General features: G+C 24.9%; 3 protein-coding genes and 2 long non-coding RNA genes across 6 annotated transcripts; 1 reads left to right on the top strand and 4 right to left on the bottom strand.

Annotated features, from left to right (window-relative positions):
- Positions 1-239: 239 nt before the first annotated feature.
- LOC105430643 (trypsin-1) lies at positions 240-4,821 on the bottom strand. Of its 2 annotated transcripts, none has more exons than XM_011644301.3 (6): positions 4,548-4,821; positions 3,929-4,022; positions 3,664-3,826; positions 2,474-2,688; positions 1,249-1,451; positions 240-1,026 (listed from the first exon to the last, which is right to left on the bottom strand). In XM_011644301.3, the coding sequence occupies exons 1-6, from the start codon at positions 4,608-4,610 to the stop codon at positions 844-846; spliced, it is 921 nt and encodes a 306-aa protein (XP_011642603.1). In that variant the 5' UTR covers positions 4,611-4,821; the 3' UTR covers positions 240-843. The 2 variants fall into 2 exon arrangements, with proteins under 2 accessions (XP_011642603.1, XP_011642612.1); XM_011644310.3 differs by having other exon boundaries at positions 2,474-2,676.
- A 1,653-nt stretch (positions 4,822-6,474) lies between these two features.
- On the bottom strand, positions 6,475-9,907 carry LOC105426438 (trypsin-1-like). Its single transcript, XM_011637656.2, has 6 exons — positions 9,588-9,907; positions 8,388-8,508; positions 7,974-8,136; positions 7,499-7,707; positions 7,169-7,420; positions 6,475-6,949 (listed from the first exon to the last, which is right to left on the bottom strand). The coding sequence occupies exons 1-6, from the start codon at positions 9,726-9,728 to the stop codon at positions 6,828-6,830; spliced, it is 1,008 nt and encodes a 335-aa protein (XP_011635958.2). The 5' UTR covers positions 9,729-9,907; the 3' UTR covers positions 6,475-6,827.
- Positions 6,713-11,366, top strand: LOC148937653 (uncharacterized). The gene is made up of 3 exons (XR_016138160.1): positions 6,713-6,783; positions 7,966-8,124; positions 9,904-11,366. It is a non-coding gene; the product is annotated as an uncharacterized LOC148937653 (long non-coding RNA).
- A 1,367-nt stretch (positions 11,367-12,733) lies between these two features.
- On the bottom strand, positions 12,734-17,523 carry LOC105429868 (juvenile hormone acid O-methyltransferase-like). Its single transcript, XM_089071944.1, has 6 exons — positions 17,346-17,523; positions 15,912-16,214; positions 15,635-15,806; positions 14,729-14,861; positions 14,476-14,620; positions 12,734-12,977 (listed from the first exon to the last, which is right to left on the bottom strand). The coding sequence occupies exons 2-6, from the start codon at positions 16,183-16,185 to the stop codon at positions 12,793-12,795; spliced, it is 909 nt and encodes a 302-aa protein (XP_088928070.1). The 5' UTR covers positions 16,186-16,214; positions 17,346-17,523; the 3' UTR covers positions 12,734-12,792.
- A 2,602-nt stretch (positions 17,524-20,125) lies between these two features.
- LOC105426442 (uncharacterized) lies at positions 20,126-21,028 on the bottom strand. Its single transcript, XR_016138159.1, has 2 exons — positions 20,961-21,028; positions 20,126-20,718 (listed from the first exon to the last, which is right to left on the bottom strand). It is a non-coding gene; the product is annotated as an uncharacterized LOC105426442 (long non-coding RNA).
- Between the last annotated feature and the right edge of the window lie 188 nt (positions 21,029-21,216).

The raw sequence follows: 21,216 nt of genomic DNA, 5'->3' as shown, positions 1-21,216 counted from the left end.
ATTTTTAGCTATATTTGGTATTATAAAAAAATTCTTTAGAAAATGAAATTGTAAAAATAACTAAAACATATGATTATATATTGAAGTATATAATTGTTCTATAATTGTTCTATGATATATACAATACATAAAGGATTTTAATTACCGCATAATAATCTTAATAATTTTATAGAAAATTATTTTACACATTGCACACTATAAAACAATTATATACAATCATATATAAACCGTTTTCAAGGTAATTTGTGCAAATATTTATTACATTTCTGTGTATAAAGTATTATTACAATAAACATTTTCTAAAAAAAGATATGACACTGGTAGCTTAAATCTATAATCTCAATCTCACTATAGTCAAATTCCTTGGCAACAAAATTGAGTATTTTAGCCTTTGGCTATTTCAGTAATGGCAAAGAAGATTATATAATAAATATTGCACAGTATAATATTATTTCTGCATATTTGACAAATATCGTGATGTATCATCTCCATTTTTCGTTTTAAAATATTTTCATTATTTATTTATTTATTGTTGCCATATTGCTGAACCAGAGATATAACAACAATAAATCTAATAGACAAAATAAAAATAATATTATATAAAAATTAAGATTATTCGATTTAGTCGATTTTTATCGAAATATCTGATAATCAGGTGCAACATTGTTCCAAGTTTGTAAGTCTATAAATTGTGCATAAAAAACATCATCACGGATATAGCATATGGATTTGAAGAAAACATAGCACAAAAATTCAAGAAAATTGTTTATACAATAATATATAAAAATCATTTTTTGCTCTTTTTCATGTCTTTCATTAAGAATTGTCAGATGATTATAATGATCAATTATGTTCGCAAAAACAGCCATCCTTCGAATTTTTTAAAATCCAATCCATATATCGCGTAACTCTCGTATATACACCTGGATAACCAGGTCTTGCACATCCGTTGCCCCACGATACAATACCGATCAATTCATATTTCTTATCTTCACGTTCTGTTATCAAAGGTCCACCACTGTCACCCTGTAATTCAAAAGATTTCTCTTGCCCAATTCAATAATATTTAACATAAAAGGTTTTTAGTTAAATACGTTTTTAAACTAAATTTATTGACACAATATTATAACACTAATGTATTGTAAGAATTGTAAGATATATACATCTTATCTTTTAATAATTTTCTTGCTTTTATCGTTAAATTTTTTTTAAATTTATTATATATAAATTATTATAAATAAGAATTACCTGACATGAATCTTTTTGTCCTTCAATATAACCCGCACATAACATATTATCTGAAATCATTCGAGCACTGTAGCTAGTATTGCGACAAGCCTGAAGACTCATGACTGGAACTTCGACTTCCTGGAGCAGGCAGGATGGTTTGCCATCTTCTTTCAATGTACCCCAACCTGATACGATTGCGTTTATTCCTGCGTAATCGTTATCTAAAAAGTAATTCTTTATTATATGTCAAATAATTAATTACGCAAGATAATTAACAACAATTCTATGTAAATAATTAGTAAAGTATTTAATTAAAATAGAAAAATATTTAACAGTTCTTTTATCTAGTCAAAGTTAAATTTTCTAGTCAAAAATAAATAAAATAATAATATAATATAATATAATATTAATATATCAATAAGTCATTAATCGGATCTTATAAATAATCAACTTCACATTAAAAAGAATATAAACCAAATGATATTAAAAAATTGTTGAATATTAATTCATTGTATATGTGTATTATTAATGCGAATATATTATATATTGCCAATAAACAGGCTATATAAGTATGTCATGTTATCCTGCTTAATAAATTCAGGAAAGATTATTGCGTGCATACAAAATGCTAATTCAAGTCCTCGATTTTAGAGAGAAATCTTCATTATTACGCAGTTATATATGCACCACGACAATATATATTTCAACTGAGAGTAGGTACCCGTATATTGACTAATTTATGACTTTGCTGTTGCATAATTCGTCGCATAATAAACATAACGATCAGTTGCAGATCGCGCAATACTGTCCAATATTATGCTTTATAATGTAAAAACACACTAGCCAAAATTAATAATTTTGGTTACGTTATTTTTAATGTTAATCAGGCAAAATTGTGAATAATATGTATTTAAAACACATATTGATAACGCACTCGTTATATATTAGTTTGAAGTAATACTTTTTTATTAAAATTTATTACGAATTTGTCCATTAAACATGGAAATTAACACTTTAAAATAAAGATTTTAACATCTTACATATTATTATTGTTATTATTATATTATTATATTATTATTAATTCTTTTATGTATTTGTATAAGTATGTTTTTATTATACATTATAATTATGTCGTAAAGAAATGATACTTTCATATAATAATCCAATTTTTCAATTTTCAAAAATATTTTATCAGATATTATTATTAACATTTTAGCACATTTTTATAAAACAATGTACTTACCCAACATTGATGGTAAGCATATTGGTCTTATCGTATCACTTAATGGCACTCTTTCATTAAGACGGAGCAGCGCGATGTCATTCTCGAAATTCAAGAAGCTAAATTCACCGGTCATAACACGCACCACATATCTAGTTTCTACTCCTTTTTCGGTACATCTGTCGTGTTCCCCGAAAGTAATTTTGATCATGAACCACATGAATCTGAAAATAAGACTAGAAGAACTGATCACATTCGCCTGGTGAATGAAATTGTAATGGAGGAAACGGTTAAAATGAATGAATCTTGCAATGAAGAAAAAAGTTCTCTCTTTCTGAACTTAATTTCTTTAATAATGTTGACAACTTTTTTATATCAATTTAATTAAATGTGCTCTAAAATTTTTTAATCAACAGTAAAATGTAATACATTTTTAATTAATTATTTAGAAATTTTATTACTAATAAATTTATTACTAATTTATTACTAATAAATTTATTAATAATTTATGAATTATAATATTAAGAAAAGTATCATCTATGTGCGCAAAATATAATGTATTTGATAAATGCTACATAAATATATTTTAAATCTATTGATTAAAATTAATTGATATATAAACATACATAACCAACTTTAAGGTAATAAATTCTTTTCATAATATGTACATAATTAAGAATTATAATTGTCAATAGTGAAATAATTTAGCATTTCTTTTCTTCAAGATAGAAGGATTAACGGCATTAAATATTTTCCTTATAGCATGACATTAATCAAGGATGCAAATATGAAGTTTGACTTGTTTGCGTATCTGGTAGATGATGTCAACAGAGCGATTAAGTAGCGATTTTATACTTACAGTTATACTAATTCATGGAAAAGACTTTGTTTTAAGTGCGCGTAAATTTTTAATGTCAAAACAATTATATATGTCAAGGAGATAAAGGATATATCTTTCGTTAGAGATTTATATATTATTATTTTCGATCATTATTACGTTTAGATTTTATTTTTATTATACTATTAATAATCTTTCTGTTAAAATATTAAAAATATTTGTATGTGTATTGTGTGAGTAACACAATGACTAACATTAATAAAAATTTTAGTAATGAAAATTATATAAAAAAAAATTAAAAATATTAGAGATCAGATTTTAATATATTAATTTTATTTTTATTTTAAATATACGATAGACAAGTTATACCTACCCCTTTACACAGTGAGCTGCTGTAAGTACGTAGCGATCATTTATAAGTGTACCTCCGCAATAAAACTTGTTTAGATACGATAATCTAGCCATCCATGGAAATTCATTCATACTTGTCGTTTGACCTCCAACTATACGACTTTCTTCGTTTCGTAACCCACAACCTAGATTGCAATGTATGTGATATATTTTTTTTTTACACTGTCTTTAACGCTATGATTACTAAAAATAAAATTTAGCAAAAAATGTATATTTAAGTTACTTACTACAGTAGCAAGGCGCAGGTGAATCGTTGGAATAAGGTGGTTTATTACCAAAAAGTCCAAAAAAGTTTTTCGTTTTCTCGTTAAATATACCAGCCTAAAATCAAAACAGATTAGAATCGCATTATTTAATATAGCTATACAGTTTATATAATTATATTTTTACAAAAAATATTTATTTTACATAAATCTTAGTTTAAATGTAAGTTATAAACTTATTTTACAGATTAATTAAAACTTTTAAAACAGTAAAAAATATAAACTTAATTCTAAGTTGTAATAGTGTATAAGTCTTGTAATTTTGAAAAAAGATTATTTTTATAATTTAATCATGTATATAATTTTTTTCTACTTTGTAATATAATTTGTATTTTTTTGTTATTTTATATTGGTAATTTTGGTTATTTTATTTGTAATTACTTTATTGATAAGTTTCTAAATTTTTATTTATTTTATAATGAAATTAAAAATACTAAAATTATACATTTTATAAAAACTTAAACATTTCATTATTCATTTTAGAAAATGTTTTAACAAATACATCTTCTCCGAGAGACATTTATGCATATATTATTGATAAGAAAATTAATAAGAAAATATTTACAAAGAAAATTTATCTTACCTGACATTTTTTCGTTGCTGAAAATAGAATGAATAATAAAATAACGTAACGTAAAGACTTCATGTTCTGCAATCGGAGAATAACTTATTGCACCAATAATTATACACTTCAAACTTTAATTCAGATTTTTCGGATATTTGGGTGAAAAAATTGCCACCACGGGCACCGTCAGGAACGAGTCATGGACATGTCCCTGACTGAGAACGACTATCGCCGGCGTCCTACGCTGACTATGGAGGACTGAGAGGTCGAAGAGGTAATTGCTATTCCGGAAGGGAAGGCGGGTATAGCTGGCTGGCCGGTACCTGACCAGTTCACGTTCATGTTCAGGGTCGAATCATGGGTGACTGTTCATTGACCGTCATCAGGGCCACGATGAGAAATTATTATATCCAAATAGTTGTTTCGATATTATCATCTATATCTCTATAAATTTTTGCATTATTGAAAAGAGTATTTTATTTTTTATTTTTTTTATCTTGTTTTTAATGTTATTCAAATAATTTAATAATTACATAAATTATTAAATATCTTATATGGCAAATTTTTTTAAAATAAATTATTTTATTACTTTTTAAGAACATTTGTAAATATTTGTGATAGAAAATAATAGCTATAAAAAGATATTAAATAAGTATAAATTTTTAAATACATATTTTTTAAAATAAAAAAATTAATTTGTTGATAGATGTTATAAAAAGAAAATTCTACGATATAGTAAAAGTAAGAAAGTGTACTTCTTAGAATAATGATAATCAATTAAATTTAATTAAAACATCTTAATGTCATTTCACAATGTATTCTAACGCATTTTATTGTGTAAATGTATAATGCAAGTAAAAGACAATACAGAAAGAGAAAATTGTACATAAACTCTCATCTGTAATTTATTATATGCACATACGCATTTAGTGCGTCATCCGATACCGTTTGGCGAGCATTTCAGCCATGAATATTTAGTGTTGATGCTTTGTCGACCAGTTTTGAAAGAAGAATAGTAGTCCTATTAGTATATTCATTAAATGCTCTTATTTTCATTTTTATTAAAATTTATAACGATGTTTTTGCTTATTGTTATTGTACCAATATCATATTATTTCTTAGAACTCGTTTTGATCGAAAAATCAAGTTTAGCAACTACGTCGACATTATTGTGACCACTTTATATTTTTTTACGAAAAATTCAAGTATCTAATTTTAAATTGTAATAAAAATGATATCATGCGATTGAAATTTTCTTTGTTAATATTACTTTGAAAATCATATACTATTGTATTGAGATAATCAAACTAAGACAGAAAAATATATTTATATAATTTTAGACTTAAAAATATCAAATAAAGCAACAAATATGTGTAAATTTGTTTAAATATAATGTAGGCCATACATATAAGCACACAGTTAAGTTATAAGTGACGATTAAGTATTGATTATTTTAAAAAGTAGTACGCATAAAATTATTAATATTAAAGTTTTTATTCATGGCTATAATTTTAATTATTTTTACAAATACATGAAATTTATGTGATTGTACACAATAAGAAAATATATATATAGACAATAATTTATTATTTAAAGTATATTTTGTTAACACATTTTTTATCTTTTACAAACTTGTTCGTATTATTTCATAATGCACATGCATACATATTACCTACATCTCATATGCAATATTAATAACTGATCAACATAAATTATTTTATCTTCTATTATGTACAAATTATTGGTTGCGCAAACAAAGATGTTGCATGAGAAATGCATTTACATGCGTCAATTTTAGCCCGGTTTGACAATAAACCGTTACTGGTTGCTGAGTATTCCGGAAACGTTCGACCGCTATCTATACGGTGCAATAGAAATGTGTGAAGCGAGCTAAGCATAAGTATGCTCTAAATTATATTTAAATTAAAATAAATATTCCATAAAATGTATTTCTCACTTTTATATAAGTATTAATTTATAATAATCATTAATTTACAATAATAATACATAATTTACAGTAATCATAATTTCTGTACACAAGAAATTACACTTAACGTTTTAATATTTAATAAAAAATTGTGTTCACATGTAAACAATTGTAAACACACACACACACACACACACACACACACACACACACACACACACACCATACGTGTGTGTGTGTACGCGCGCGCACAAATACAGTTCCCAAGTAAGTCATTTATGAACGAACATGTAAAATGTGCTCGTCACAGCGATTAATTACACCACAGTAAATGTGAAATTTTATATACAAAGTGAAGTGAAAGCAAGTCCTCAATTGACGCATAAACAGCCTTCGTTCATGTTTGCATGGATCCATTTGAGATATCGGGATACTCTCGTATAAACTCCAGGATAACCTGCTCTACCACATCCCACACCCCAAGACACTATACCTATTAAAGACGTGTAACACAGCTATAATTTTTTCTGACAAAAAATGTTATGACAATAAAAGTGATTTTTTACAAATCTTTTATACTTGTGCAAACATAAAGAGTAATTTTATATAGCAAGCTTATCCTTATAAATAATAAAAAATATATTAATTAATAAGTACAATTAAAATAACAAAAATTTAAATGTATCATTACGATAAAATATAAATGTTTTACCTGCTATTTCGAGTTTATCTGCTTCCTGAACGAGAAGAGGACCTCCACTGTCACCTTGACAAGAATCATGATTAGCTCGTCCGGCGCAAATCATATTATCAGTAATTCGGTTTGCTCGGTATTTCATTTTTCGACATTGTGTCAAACTGTATATGGGAACTTGCACCTCTTGCACTTTTCCGGGCAACATGCCTCCTTCCGAAGTTCGACCCCATCCTACTACTGTTCCCTCCTTTCCAGCAGGATCGCTGCCTTCATTATTATATTAAAAGCACAATATCTTCTAATGTCGTAAAAAAAATTACAATTGATTAATTTGTTACGTATTACCTGATTGAGGTAAACAGATCGGTCGAACTTTCTTCGAAAATTTCACAGACTTGCGTAATTTTAATAAGGCTACATCGTGATTGTAAGAATTTATATCAAAATTCCTATGACGTATTATAACACTGACTGCTCTCATAACGGGAACTCCATCAGTATTTACGTATTGATCGTAATCGCCGAGTATTACACGAATTTTCGATCGCTTCAAACTAAGATAACAATATTAGATTATCATATAGTTAGTATTAGATTACCATATAGTTACACAGTTTAACAAGATTAAAATACGAAAATATGCTATATTAAAACTTAAGATTATATTGTATCAAAATTTCTATATATGCATAAAGTACTTAACGCTTTTAATAATTTTTCGTTGCTCGTAATAATTATTTTAATAACACTTCTAATTTTATTGTTATGATATTTAACTTATCCTATATTATGTATAAACTTATTACTTCTAGAGACATACTTCCGTACACAGTGAGCAGCGGTAATTACGTAATCGTTATTGAGCAGGCTAGCACCACAGTGGAACCGACCATCGTACACTAGTCTCGCAACCCAAGGATATCTGTTCGGTATTGTAGGACGTCCACCAATTATTCGATTCTCTTGATTAGGTAAGCCACATTCTGAGATCGATAATAATAGATATATCAGAGAATCATGTAAACTTAAACGTACAATACTATTTAAATATTTCTTAAAAATATTAAATTTAAACAAATCGATTAATTATTACTTCTACATTAAGAAGAATAATTAGAATAATTAGAAATTATATTAAATAAAACGTTAGAAAGTTTTAATATTTGAAATAATTAATAAAATAATATGCAATTACATAAATTTAAATAAATCTTTTTTTGAAAGAAATTCTTACCACAAGTACAATTTCTCAATCTTTCTTCGTCTGTGTCACTGTCACTGATAATATCAATACCGAAAAGTTCATCAAATAAGAATCTTCCGGTACGAGTTTGCGATTTATTTAAAGAATTCTCCTGAAAGATATGTGCAATTGAGTAGTGCCATCCGAGTGCGCTCACTTTCTATCGCAAATACGACATAAACGATGAGAGAAAGTAACCATGATCGGAATAATGTCAAGGCCTAAGCTGTGTTAAATTACCTCCGACACTGACTAACTAAATATCTCATAAGCGTAAGCGTTGCGTGCACGTAATATTTACATTTCTTCAATCTTTTAATGTCAGCTTGATTGATTGCAACTGTTATTTAAATAGATACATACATGTCGTATATCTCATTAAGTGAATTATATGATATAACATTTACACTAAATATAAAATAAATGTTTAATAAAAATGCGTTAAACTTTAAAAAATTAATTTTATTTAAATTAATTACATTTTAATTAATTACATTTTAAAATTAAAGAACTTTGAAACAATTTATAAATATTTAATAAATATTTAATGTTAAAGTATAAGATTTTAAAACATTACAAACTATATTGCGTTACAATAATTAATATTTTTTTTAAGTAACATAAGTTTATTAAAAAAAATTTTATTTGTGATAATTTTTTTCTATAGATGTGACATCAAGGATTTTGACATCAAATCGAATCAAATTAACAGTTTTCCAAATTAAATTATTAAAATATATCTTTTAATTAATGATATAATATTATTATAATTTTTGAATTTTTTTTGAATTTAATACATTAATAATAATATGATATTGTATGATTTTTTTAAGATTGCATAGTACTTGCAGTTACTTAGTATTTAAATCTCTTTTTTGAAATTTTCGAAGAATTTAAGTTTTAACTATAAAGATAAGGATTGATAAATATCTCCTTTACATTTCTCTTTTCTTTCATGTTTTGCTATTACTATTGCTAATTGCATAATAAAAATTATCTAAAAAAGCATTACATATTTTATTTTCACTAAAGAAATACATAATTATTTTATATCATGTTCTATTTCATAATAGAACATGATATCATCATAAAATCATATTTTTTAAAATTACTTCATATAAAAAAATTTTTAAATCTTTTTATCTTATAATCCAACTTTGCATTGCAATATCACTGAATCAGTGTACTTACACTAAAGACAACTGGAGCCATTATAATCTCCTGGTGAAGTCCATATCCTTTAATCGATACTGACAGAAACAATATCATGATCAAAATCAAGATTAAAAGTTTGCTACGAAACTCGAATAAAGGCATTTTCCCATTTGTCATGCACGAATGTTGTTTTGAATCACGAATGCGTTCTTCCTTTCATTGATAGAACACCGTACACCATGTGTTTTGCTGAATTCCACAGTGGATGTGCACTATATCAAGTCCATATGAATATTTGATCACAATTTTGTTCTGTGAGGCATTGTTCTTTTTGTCTTCTTGTATTTTACAGAGAAACTGCAGATTCTGTCTCTGTTAAAGATCACTGTTGCTCGTGCACGCTTTCACCTTAGCTCCACAAAGAAGTCGAACTGATCGACCGAGAGCCAGTCAGTCTTTATGGTTGCGAAGAAAGTTCTTCTTTCACTGTCGCGCTGCCACCATCCCGGTTCCATTCAGTACACGTGGCATAAACGTGGTGAATCCTCTCAATTTAGAGTCATGATAGTCGCGTGTCTTTCGTTTTTTCATGTAAGAATGGATAGCACGTATCAATGGCAATCCTATACTAAAAGAGGGAGTTTGAGAAAATTATTAAATCGCATAATACTTCATAATGTCAATGGTAATCCTATACTAAAAGGGGGAGTTTGAGAAAATTATTAAATCGCATAATACTTCAATCGCATAATACTTCATATTATGCGATTTAATAATTTTCTCAAACTCCCCCTTTTCTCGAATAATGCTTAAAAAAAGTACTTTTGAATTTCAACTTTCCATAAACGTTGTTCAATCTGAATATAAACTATTGTAAATAAGATGATAAATTTTCAGCGTTATTGGAATAATTCATAATTGTAATGTTTAAAAAATTCTGATTATTGTTTATTATTGTAATACTTAATCTTATTATCTTCATGATTCCTGAGTTGAATACGTTTTTATTTTTATTAAAGATGTAATAGATGGGATTGCCATCGTCGCTTTAACAAAGCACATTCGTATCATAAACTGAATATGTATGATTGTTCACAGTACTTTTCTTTCAAAAATATTATAAGCTAAACTCAAAAGAACTATTGATGGTCTGTTTTTGAAAAGAAGAAAGGTCTTAGGATTGGATTGTTAGAATTTTGCTTCATACAATATATCATACATATCCTATTTGCAATTCATTTAACTTCTTTCATAAAATTTGAAACGCGCTTTTTTTTAGAAAATGTCCTTTTTTAAAGACGGAAATGTCGTGGAAAGATAGAAACGTCTTTAAAGAATGAATGCACATTTTTTTAAAGATAATACTAAATTAATGAAGGTACATTATTTATAAAATTAAAATTATATTTATAAATTATCTATTCTTTAACCTTTTATTAGAGATAAAATAATCTATATGAGAGTAAACCAAATAATTTTTAATTAAGTTATATTTCATTAAACCAAAGATTTTCATAAAAGTTTATGTATAAGAATATATGTAGATTAAAACTAGTTTTTTAGAATATATTTATTATATTTATTATATTTAAATTTAGGAAAAATCCTGCGGCACAGGTAACGGTTCGGAAGTTTCACTAACCCACTTTTATCGTTGAAAGCAAAACATCTCAGATCGCTGACCTAGTTTTGCATATTGCTCATTTATGTAAATATATAAATATTTTGAAAAACATTTTGATTTTAAAACTATTAATAATAAACTATTTATAATAAATAACTATTTATAATAAATCCATTGATGTATTTATCTTATTTATTTGCAGTATTTTTATTTATAAACATTTATTTATGTTTCCTTTCTTTACTATTTTTTAAATAAATAATGGTAAACTAATAGACAAGAACAGTAAATGCAATATTGATATTTATTTATAAAGTTATAATAGAATAATATTTATTTAGAATTAAATAAAAAACAAAACTTTATGCACTAAATATATAATTGGCGAGAAATTATACTATATCTAATAATATAAAATCCACTCAGAAAATAAAATCGTAAAAGTCTGAAACAAGTTCTAATGAATTTAGAAGTTCTATTAAAGATGATTGTAATTAAAAGTTGTGAAATAATGCGTGAAAATGTAATGTTTTGTAAATAGTCTGCTTGTGAAATATTAGTGGCCTCTTACTCTTATCAAATCTTATCTTAAGAATGATCTTAAGAATTCTTGAATTAGACGAGTCTTATGATAATTCAAGAATCTTTTAACTATAAACTGCTTATTTTTTGATCCGAAATGAATCGTTATACCGTACAAAGATTATTTTTAATTCATTTATTATTGTTTGTCTAGCTTTGACACAGCTTATTAACTTTTATCAGAATATACTGTAACATTATTTAAATAAGTTATTATTTAATGTTATCTGTAGGAATATTATCTGTTTAGTTCGTCCATATCGTTATTATTTGTTAGTCTCTTTGATCTTATTGCCAAAACCTCAACACTATAACTTTGATTATGGCTTTTTCTCACTTTCTCTGTTTTAATAATTAAACACATTATATTTAAAAATAACTGTTTTGAATTTTATTTAGATCTCATCAATATCAATATAACAAAAAATAAAAAAATTATCAAAACATAGAAAGAAAAAGCCATAATCAAAGTTATAGTGTTGAGATTTTAGACAATATATCTATTACAAATATTTATTTCTGATTATCAGTTATGAGTTATATGTATTTTATTGTATCAGTTAAATGCTTAAACATGTATTTAAAACGAATAATAATATAATATAATTTAATAATAATAATAATAATAATAATAATAATAATAATAATAATAATAATAATAATAATAATAATAATAATAATAATATAATCTAGATATATGAATATATATGTATATATACACATATATATATATATACATATATATATATATAGTGTTAATTCATACAATAAAATATTTAAAATATTTCGTAGGCTATATTAATATTTTGTCATAAAAATTATAATAATCTCTATAATAATTAGTATAAACTTATATTAATTTTAATTTTAGTATAAAAATTGATATTCTGTCCAGAAAGTATAAAATATAAAAATATTGATTATATGTATATCTATTAAATTAATGAATTTTTTACGATATAAAACAGACAGATAATTATAAATTTTACAAATAGAAATTAAGTTATAAATAAGCAATTAAAAGATTACATATAATCATGGCATACGTTTTTGTGCAAAAGCTATTAATACATTGTACAGGTCTATTATAAGTGTTGTATCATTATTTTGTTTACAGCTAATTTTTATTTCTGAATATTTCTGTTTAAAGTCTTTCTTGAATTTTTCTTTTTGGTCACATGGCATTTTATCAATAAATTCGAGGAAGGATATAATAGCAGCTGTAAAAACAATAAAAAAATAATTGATTAAATAATACAATTTAATTATAAGAATTATATTTTGTAATTAAATAATTAATTAAATAAAATTAAATAGAGCATTTTATATTTAAATTAAACCAATTATATAGCATAAAATTTGATAGTATTAGAGTATTAGATAGTATTAGTATTTATAGTATTAGATGTACAAAAAAGTTTTGAGCTTTAGATTTCACAACCGAAATAACAATTTAAATTTTATATATCTTCCCGCCCTTTTGCGGTTTTAAAGCGTTGACATTTGGCCTTCTAAAATGCCATACGGTTTGGCGTTTGATGCACATAATCTCAAAAATCAGTAATGTTCACGATGGCAATAACAAAAGAGCATATTCGATTTTCCATCCACTTCGCGTTTCATCTGAAGAAAAATGCTGCTGAAGCCACTGCAATGATTTGTGCTGCATATGGAGAGAACGTTGTAAGTCATACTACATGTAAAAGATGGTATCAAAAATTTCGCCAAGGAGATTTCAGTCTTGAAGATGAACCGCGTGCTGGACGCCCTCAAAAGATTAAAACGGACGAATTGCAAGCACTGCTGGATATAAACTCTGCGCAAACTGAAAAGGAGCTTGCAGAACAGCTTGGCATTACGCAGCAAATTATTTCGTTTATATATGATGGGAAAGGTTCAGAAGGAAGGCAGATGGATTCCGCATGAATTGTCCGAAGACAACAAAAATCGTCGGCGTGACACTGTACTCACTTTGCCTTCAAAGTTCCGGAAAAAAGATTTTCTGCACAAAATCATTACAGGCGATGAAAAGTGGATTCTTTATGATAACCCTAAACGTAGAAAATCATGGGTTGACCTTCCCTGGTCAACCTTCGATATCGATGCCAATATCCACGCCAAGAAGGTTTTGCTCTGTATCTGGTGGGATTGGAAAGGTGTGTTGTATTACGAATTGTTACAACCGGATGAAACAGCAGACCGCTACCAACAACAATTGACCAATTTGAGCGATGCATTAGAAGAAAAGAGGCCGTTTACTGGCTAAGGACGTCGTAAAGTGATCTTGCTTCATGACAATGCTCGACCACTTGTTGCGAAAGCGACTCAGGACCATATCTTTGCGTTAGGCTGGGAACTTCTCCCGCACGCGGCGTATAGCCCAGACATGGCGCCTTCCGATTACTACTTATTCCAGTCGCTGCAGCATCATTTGGCTGATACACATTTCGTGAGATTTGAAAAGAGATACGAAAGAGATACGAAAATGCATTGATGACTTTATCGCTTTGAAGCCGGTGAGCTTCTATCGTCAAGGAATTCGCAAGTTATCCGAAAGATGGCAAAAGGTCGTTGATGCAAACGGGGAATATTTCGCTGATTAATATTTTTTTGTTCGTTTTTAAATAAAAATTGAATTTTACAAAAAAAAGCTCAGAATTTTTTTGTACACCTAATATATCCAATATACTTAAATCCAATATATTTAAAAATATTTACATAAAAATTGATCCGAATTGTCGACAAAGTATGCCTCTCGAAGACTGCAATGAATAATTGTAAATCCGATTTCTTCGAGTAATTCTTTTAATTCACTACGAGGATTGACTGAGTTTTGAAATGGCCAGGTATATCTTTTTATATCCTGTGGAAAAATATAAACCTAACATTTAACAAATAGTGAAACATAAAAAATAAATAAGTATTTGTTTTTTTTAATTATAAAATAATTTACATAAATAATAATATTTACCGATATATATGGTGCGTAATCTTTTTCTTGTATCATAATGTCAAGAATTTTAAAAATGTCATGTGATGGCACAAAAAGTACAAGCATTGTTCCATTAGATCGGAGCATACGATAAATATTCTTAAACGCTTGTCTATTTGATAAAAAAAAGATTAAAATTTATTTATGAAAAATATGTTTGATATATTTTATAATAATTTTCTTTATAAATGTGTGACAGTAACACATATCAGTTAAATTAATAATTTTATAATAATAAAAATTTTATAAGACATACTAGCATTAACAATTAGCATTAACAATAAAACTGATTAATAATATCAATAAAATATAATGAGGCTGTATTTCAGTTCTTATTTTCGAAAAATGGTTACTTTATGAAGTCAAATAGTAATCAACACATAATTCAAAGCATGTTTAGGTCTGGATATTATATTTGATTAATATTAAACTAATGATCTGTCCCAACAAACAAGTTCAATTTATTTATTTATTTTCTATTATTCATATTTTAATTATTATTTCTTGATATATATTTATCTTAGAATGTTTAGATATAATATAAAGTTGTAACTTTATATTTTTATTTAACATTTTTATTTAACATTTGAAATAAATAAAATATATTGCTTTAATTTTGGAATATTTCGAAATACAGTAAAATCAAACGATTATTTTGTTTTATAATGTTTTACAAAATTTGAGAAGTATTATTATATTATAAACAATTATTTAAGATTTTTAAGATAATTATATTGTAAGAATAATATATATAATAATATATATAATAATAGAATAATATATATAATAATATATATAAATGTTATTTTGCATACGCGCGTGCGCAAATATTTATATAATTTCTTATAAAGAAAATCAAAAAAATTATCTAATAATTTTTCTTACCGAATATCGTTGCACCAATGCAAAGTGTGCACTGAAAATATGTGATCAAATTCTGAAATGTACTGATTGGGTAATTGTTTAGTTTGTATGTCTAATATTTCATATTTGAGTCGATTCTTCACACTAGACATTTTATTTGCATATTCAATCATACTTTCCGAAATATCTGTACCTTTATGACATAATTATGACTTAATTAAGTAATAATTCTATGAAATTTAATTATTAACTTAAGAAATAATTTATTTTAATGCTTCTTGCATAAATTATTTCTTACCGATTACCACCGCATTTGGATTAAGCGCTGGCAAAAAAATGTCTTTTGTTATATCTCCAGGACCACAACCTACATCCATGCATTTACCAGATATATTTTTTAAATTTTCGCTAAATTCGTTAATAAAAGCCAAAGCCTTTTCTCTTTGCAATTTATCAGTTGCGACATACATCGATGGATTATACCAAAGTTTGATACTGCTTCCATTAACAGATCGCAATATTAAATAGAAGATTAAATTTATTTGAAGAAATATTTGAAGCGTTTGCAACATTTTAATCTTAAAAATGAGTTTATGTGTCTCTGTAAATATATATTATGTATACAATATATTAAAATATATATACATATATGTTAAGATGTATATAAACATATATACATCTTTTATATTTTACATATTGGAATAAAGTGTCATATGATCAATAATAATTTAAATAATTTTGCCAATGTTATAAAGAGAAAAAATTTTTTATATACGAGAAAAAAATCAGATAATAATTAAATTAATTCTATACAAAATATAAAACTTTACATAATATTATATTTATTTATTATATTTATTGTTATAAATTAGTATTATAAATAATATAGTAAATAATAAGCTAAACATAATTATAATAGTTTAACAAATTAGTCATATACATTTGGCATTCTTTAATAAATTAATCATATATTCTATTCATTAAATATATATATAATATTAAATATTCTTTATTAATCTATTTTAAATTACTTTATTAATTTTACCTTTTATTTTAAAATTGAAACTATTCAAGAATTTCAGTTATACGATATCTACATATAGAGAGTAGAACAGTACATATTATTATCGACAGTTTCCACTTATTTTGAAAATTTTACAAAATTTTAATGTAATGTATTATAATGAATTTATAATGTATACTGTATTTTAATATATTTATAATTACGCGTTATGTATTTTATTTAAATATTTTTATATAAATAAATTATTTGAAATAACCAATATAAATGGTATGATAATATTAATTTAAATGAATGAATTATATATATATATATATATATATATATATATATATATATATATATATTAACTTATTAAAAAGATTTAAGATTTGACAAAATATAATATTCTAAATATACTAATTAAAAATATTTTATAACTAAAGATAGAGTCAATTTATATAAAATTTTCGGTATAAGAAGAAAAAAAGAGAATTAAAATGTATCACTTTAAAAAGAAAGTAAAATGCTAAAAATTACATTTACAACTTTAATGAAACAAATAATATACAATTAAATTAGTGAGAAAAATATTCTGATTTATTATTTTTTGTCTTTGTATTTGTAAGATTTGTAATTCGCAACTTATTTTTAAAAAGCAAAAGTTTAATGGAAAAATCTTATTCTTTCTCTTTATAACATTCTCTTTATAACAATTTTTATTATTATTACCTTCTCACTCGTGCTCTATATATATATATATATTTATGACGATTATGACTTTTATAATAATTTATTGTAATTATATTTAAAGCATTACCACATGCTTTATACTTTAATAAATTAGTTAGGAGCGTCGAAGAGCTCTTATCTTGTCGAAATGTTAACGAAAACTGTGAGCTTGGTATATATACTAACTTGGTATAAATACTAAAGACATAGAGACATTGAGAGTCATCAATGTCAGAGATTATAAATACAATAACGAGACGTGTCTTACATCTACATCACGTGGGCATATCACATGAACAAGTATAATATTTAGCAATATGACTTATCAGAAACTAAATATAGGCACAGTACATAATTATTTTTATTTTTTCCCTTGTATCCAGCTATAAGATGGCATTGCTCGGCGGATAAGATTTTAGGTATCAATAATCAATAATATATTTATCAATTTGGAATAATGTGTATAATTTATAGTCAACAATAATCCACATGTTTATATTCATACATATCTTGAGTATTATTTATAAACAGTCTTAAATTCTAAAAATATGAGTACAAAATCAATGGTTTTTTCAGTCTCGCGAGTTTGGAACTAAATTATCTGCTAAATGATATCTTATGATGAGACTTCAATTGTAAAAAAAATTTGTAAGTTGAATCGAGAATTGATTTTAGAGATATAAGAAGACAATGTTTAGTGATACGTTAGCTCATGCTTTAAAGCATGAATTTTTATGTTAATTTAATAATTTAAAACTGCGTATTTGAAAGTTTTTGCTGGCTGCTGACAACTAATTAAAAATTAGATCTTTAAAATTTTAAATGCCCAATTCAATATGGTGGGTCATATTTAAAAGATTCTTTTAATTTGTTTATAATTTTATACAACTTTTTTGCATAAATTATTAAGTCTTTATATAGATCTAATGTAAATTGCTGATCTAATGTAAATTGTCCTATATGGTTTATAATTAATCTTTCTTTTCATATATTCATGAATAATTGCATTCTTGAATTTTGTTAACAAATCAATGATGTGTGTAATATTTGTGGATAATACGTATTGGATAATAAGATAACAGTGGACAAGTAACGATACAATTACATACTTTACTTTCACATGAGATTCACTCTAAGAATTTAAGAACTTCATATCATGAGATGCTATGAAAACACAAATAGTTCCATTGTTATAATAGTTTAAATATCAAGTATTTTGAATTGTAATCTTTTGTTGTCACCAATTGTTTTCGTATATTTGATTATCTTCATCAAAATATCTGTATCTTTAAAAATTAATTATTGAATTAAATAATTATTTACGTAATTTGTTATTTTCTAGAAAGATGACATTAATATAACGCTCATTTAACATCGATGCGTTGATAATTGATCGATATTTATAATATCAATATTGATTAATTATCGACTCATTGACATCAAATTGATAACGATTCGATTAATTACTTCCGACTAAGATATCTTTACAATTATTAGATCTCATTATTAGTTTACATATCATTATCTTACCAATTATTTGTGCATCTTTGCCAAGAGCCGGTCATAAAAAGTCATTTGTTATATTTTCAAGATGACAACTGATATCCGCACTATTCATTCTTCTTCAAGCAAACTTTTCCACTATATATGGCACTTTAGATCTTTGCACTTTGTTAAGTTCGTTGTACTTCTTGGGCTTGTATAATTTTTATAACTTCTCAATACTGTGGTTATGAAAGAAACGTGCTGCGATATGATTTCAGTTTGCTTATATACTCAACTGTGCTATATTAGCAGCCGGGTAATGCTTAGAAATACTTTAAGTAGAAATCATTTTAGTAGGAAAAAGAAGACAGAACATATATTAAATAAAAACATAAAATAAATTAATAATATAGATTAACACCATTTATTAATTTTTATTATTACACTTTAAATAAATGACAACAGATTTTATATAATTACATACTCAAAAGCAGGGTTGGAAAAGTTAGTTATTGTTTTAAAAAAATTTAATTAATATCTATAATATTAATTAAATTAAAAATTGCATAAAAATTAAACTATTATTAAATGAATTAAAAGTTAATTGTGAAAAGCATTATTTGTCTATCTATTTTTAAAAAATTAGATATCTATGTGCTCATTACTTATTTCTTTAAATAAAAAAATAAAAACAAATATAATACTATTGCACTATTAATTTTTTGATACACACAATAGACATAAATTTCAAACAACGTAATCGTAAAAAGATAAAATTTTGATTGTAATATCTATAAAAAGTGAATACTGATTGTCTTTTTCGTAAAATAAAGAAGAAAATTGCACAAGAAACTTAAACTTAACTTAAATATGGAATTAAAATTAAGATCAGAATTGAAAAAACAAACAAGAGTAGCGTCAGACTTTAAACAAAGATTAACTTTTTATCTGCATGTCATTTAGAAAACCTAATAATTTAATGTAAAGCAAATACAAACAACAAATATCGAAATATTTAAGGTAATATGTGAGATAAAGTGTTCAAAATTTTTTATTAGAAAGTTTTATGATAAAACAAAATGAATCAAAATAAGAATTATCAAATAATTAAGTATATTCTTATTGAAATTATTAACATCACTTTTATTATTGTAAAAATTATAAAATATAAAGAGGATAGAAAAGTAATAATATTCTGATGCATTTTAAACAAAAAATAAGTTTATAACATAAGATTGGTAATTTTGATACTTTTCTATTCCTGATATAATAAGGAAATAAAAAGTAAACATTCATTACTTTTTGTTGTTATGTATTATTTTAATCAACAGAGCATTTGCAGCATAATTAATATCGCAATATATAAATATTTTAACATATATACTGCACGAGATGTCTAGCAACATATATTAATAATAACTTAATAATAAATTAATAGCATAAAAATGTACAATGACATTATAATAATTTTATAATAAAATAATTAAATATAATATATGTATGTGTTATAATATTTAATATAAGATTTATAAAATATAAATGTACTTCAAAATATATAAGATAAACAACATGTAAATTAAAAAATATGAATTGGAAGGAACGAAAATATTTCTTTCACAAACTTTCATAAACTTTTATAAACTTAATAATTAAATAAATATTACGTTGTTAATTTAACATTATTGTTTTACAAAACAATAAATAAATATAATGTAAATACATTCGATAACAAAATGACAGATAATATATTATTTTAATTTGTAATGCAGTGGAGGACAAATACATTCCTCATCAATGTGATCTCTAATCCATGCGATATAATTAGTCACTTTTGTATAGAGTGTAGGAAAATTTGGTCGTGCGCAACCATATCCCCAGGAAACGATGCCTACAATACATGTAAAATACATGTAAAAAAACATTTCGCTAAAGTTAATTTTAATTGTACAAATAATATAATAATTATAAGAAATTTTGTATAATTGCACATTAATGACTTCTAATTAATGAAGAAGAAGATGTGATTTATTGCATAGAGAAAATAAAAATTATTTTAATCTTAAAATTATTTTAATCAAAAAATTTAAACTTGCAGATAAAATCAAATTTTAATTTATAATTATAAACTACCTATAATTTCAAGTTGTCCATAGATTCCTTTAACATGTAAAGGACCACCGCTATCACCCTTTAAATAAGAAGTAAAAAAAAACATTAAAAATTATATAAAAAAACAATAATATAAAAGATATAGTTTGTGTTATTATTTTGTGTGTGAAAAATTAAATATTAAGATATTACTTAGTAAATCTATTAAATGTTAATATAATAATATAATGATATAATCAAGATATATATTAATCTTTGATACATAAAATATTAGATA

This window comes from Pogonomyrmex barbatus, unplaced genomic scaffold (genome assembly GCF_055798465.1).
Source record: "Pogonomyrmex barbatus isolate J1 unplaced genomic scaffold, ASM5579846v1 scaffold12, whole genome shotgun sequence".
NCBI lineage: Eukaryota > Metazoa > Arthropoda > Insecta > Hymenoptera > Formicidae > Pogonomyrmex > Pogonomyrmex barbatus.
Note: the sequence above shows the minus strand (reverse complement) of the source record. Positions and strands in the feature narration are given on the sequence as shown.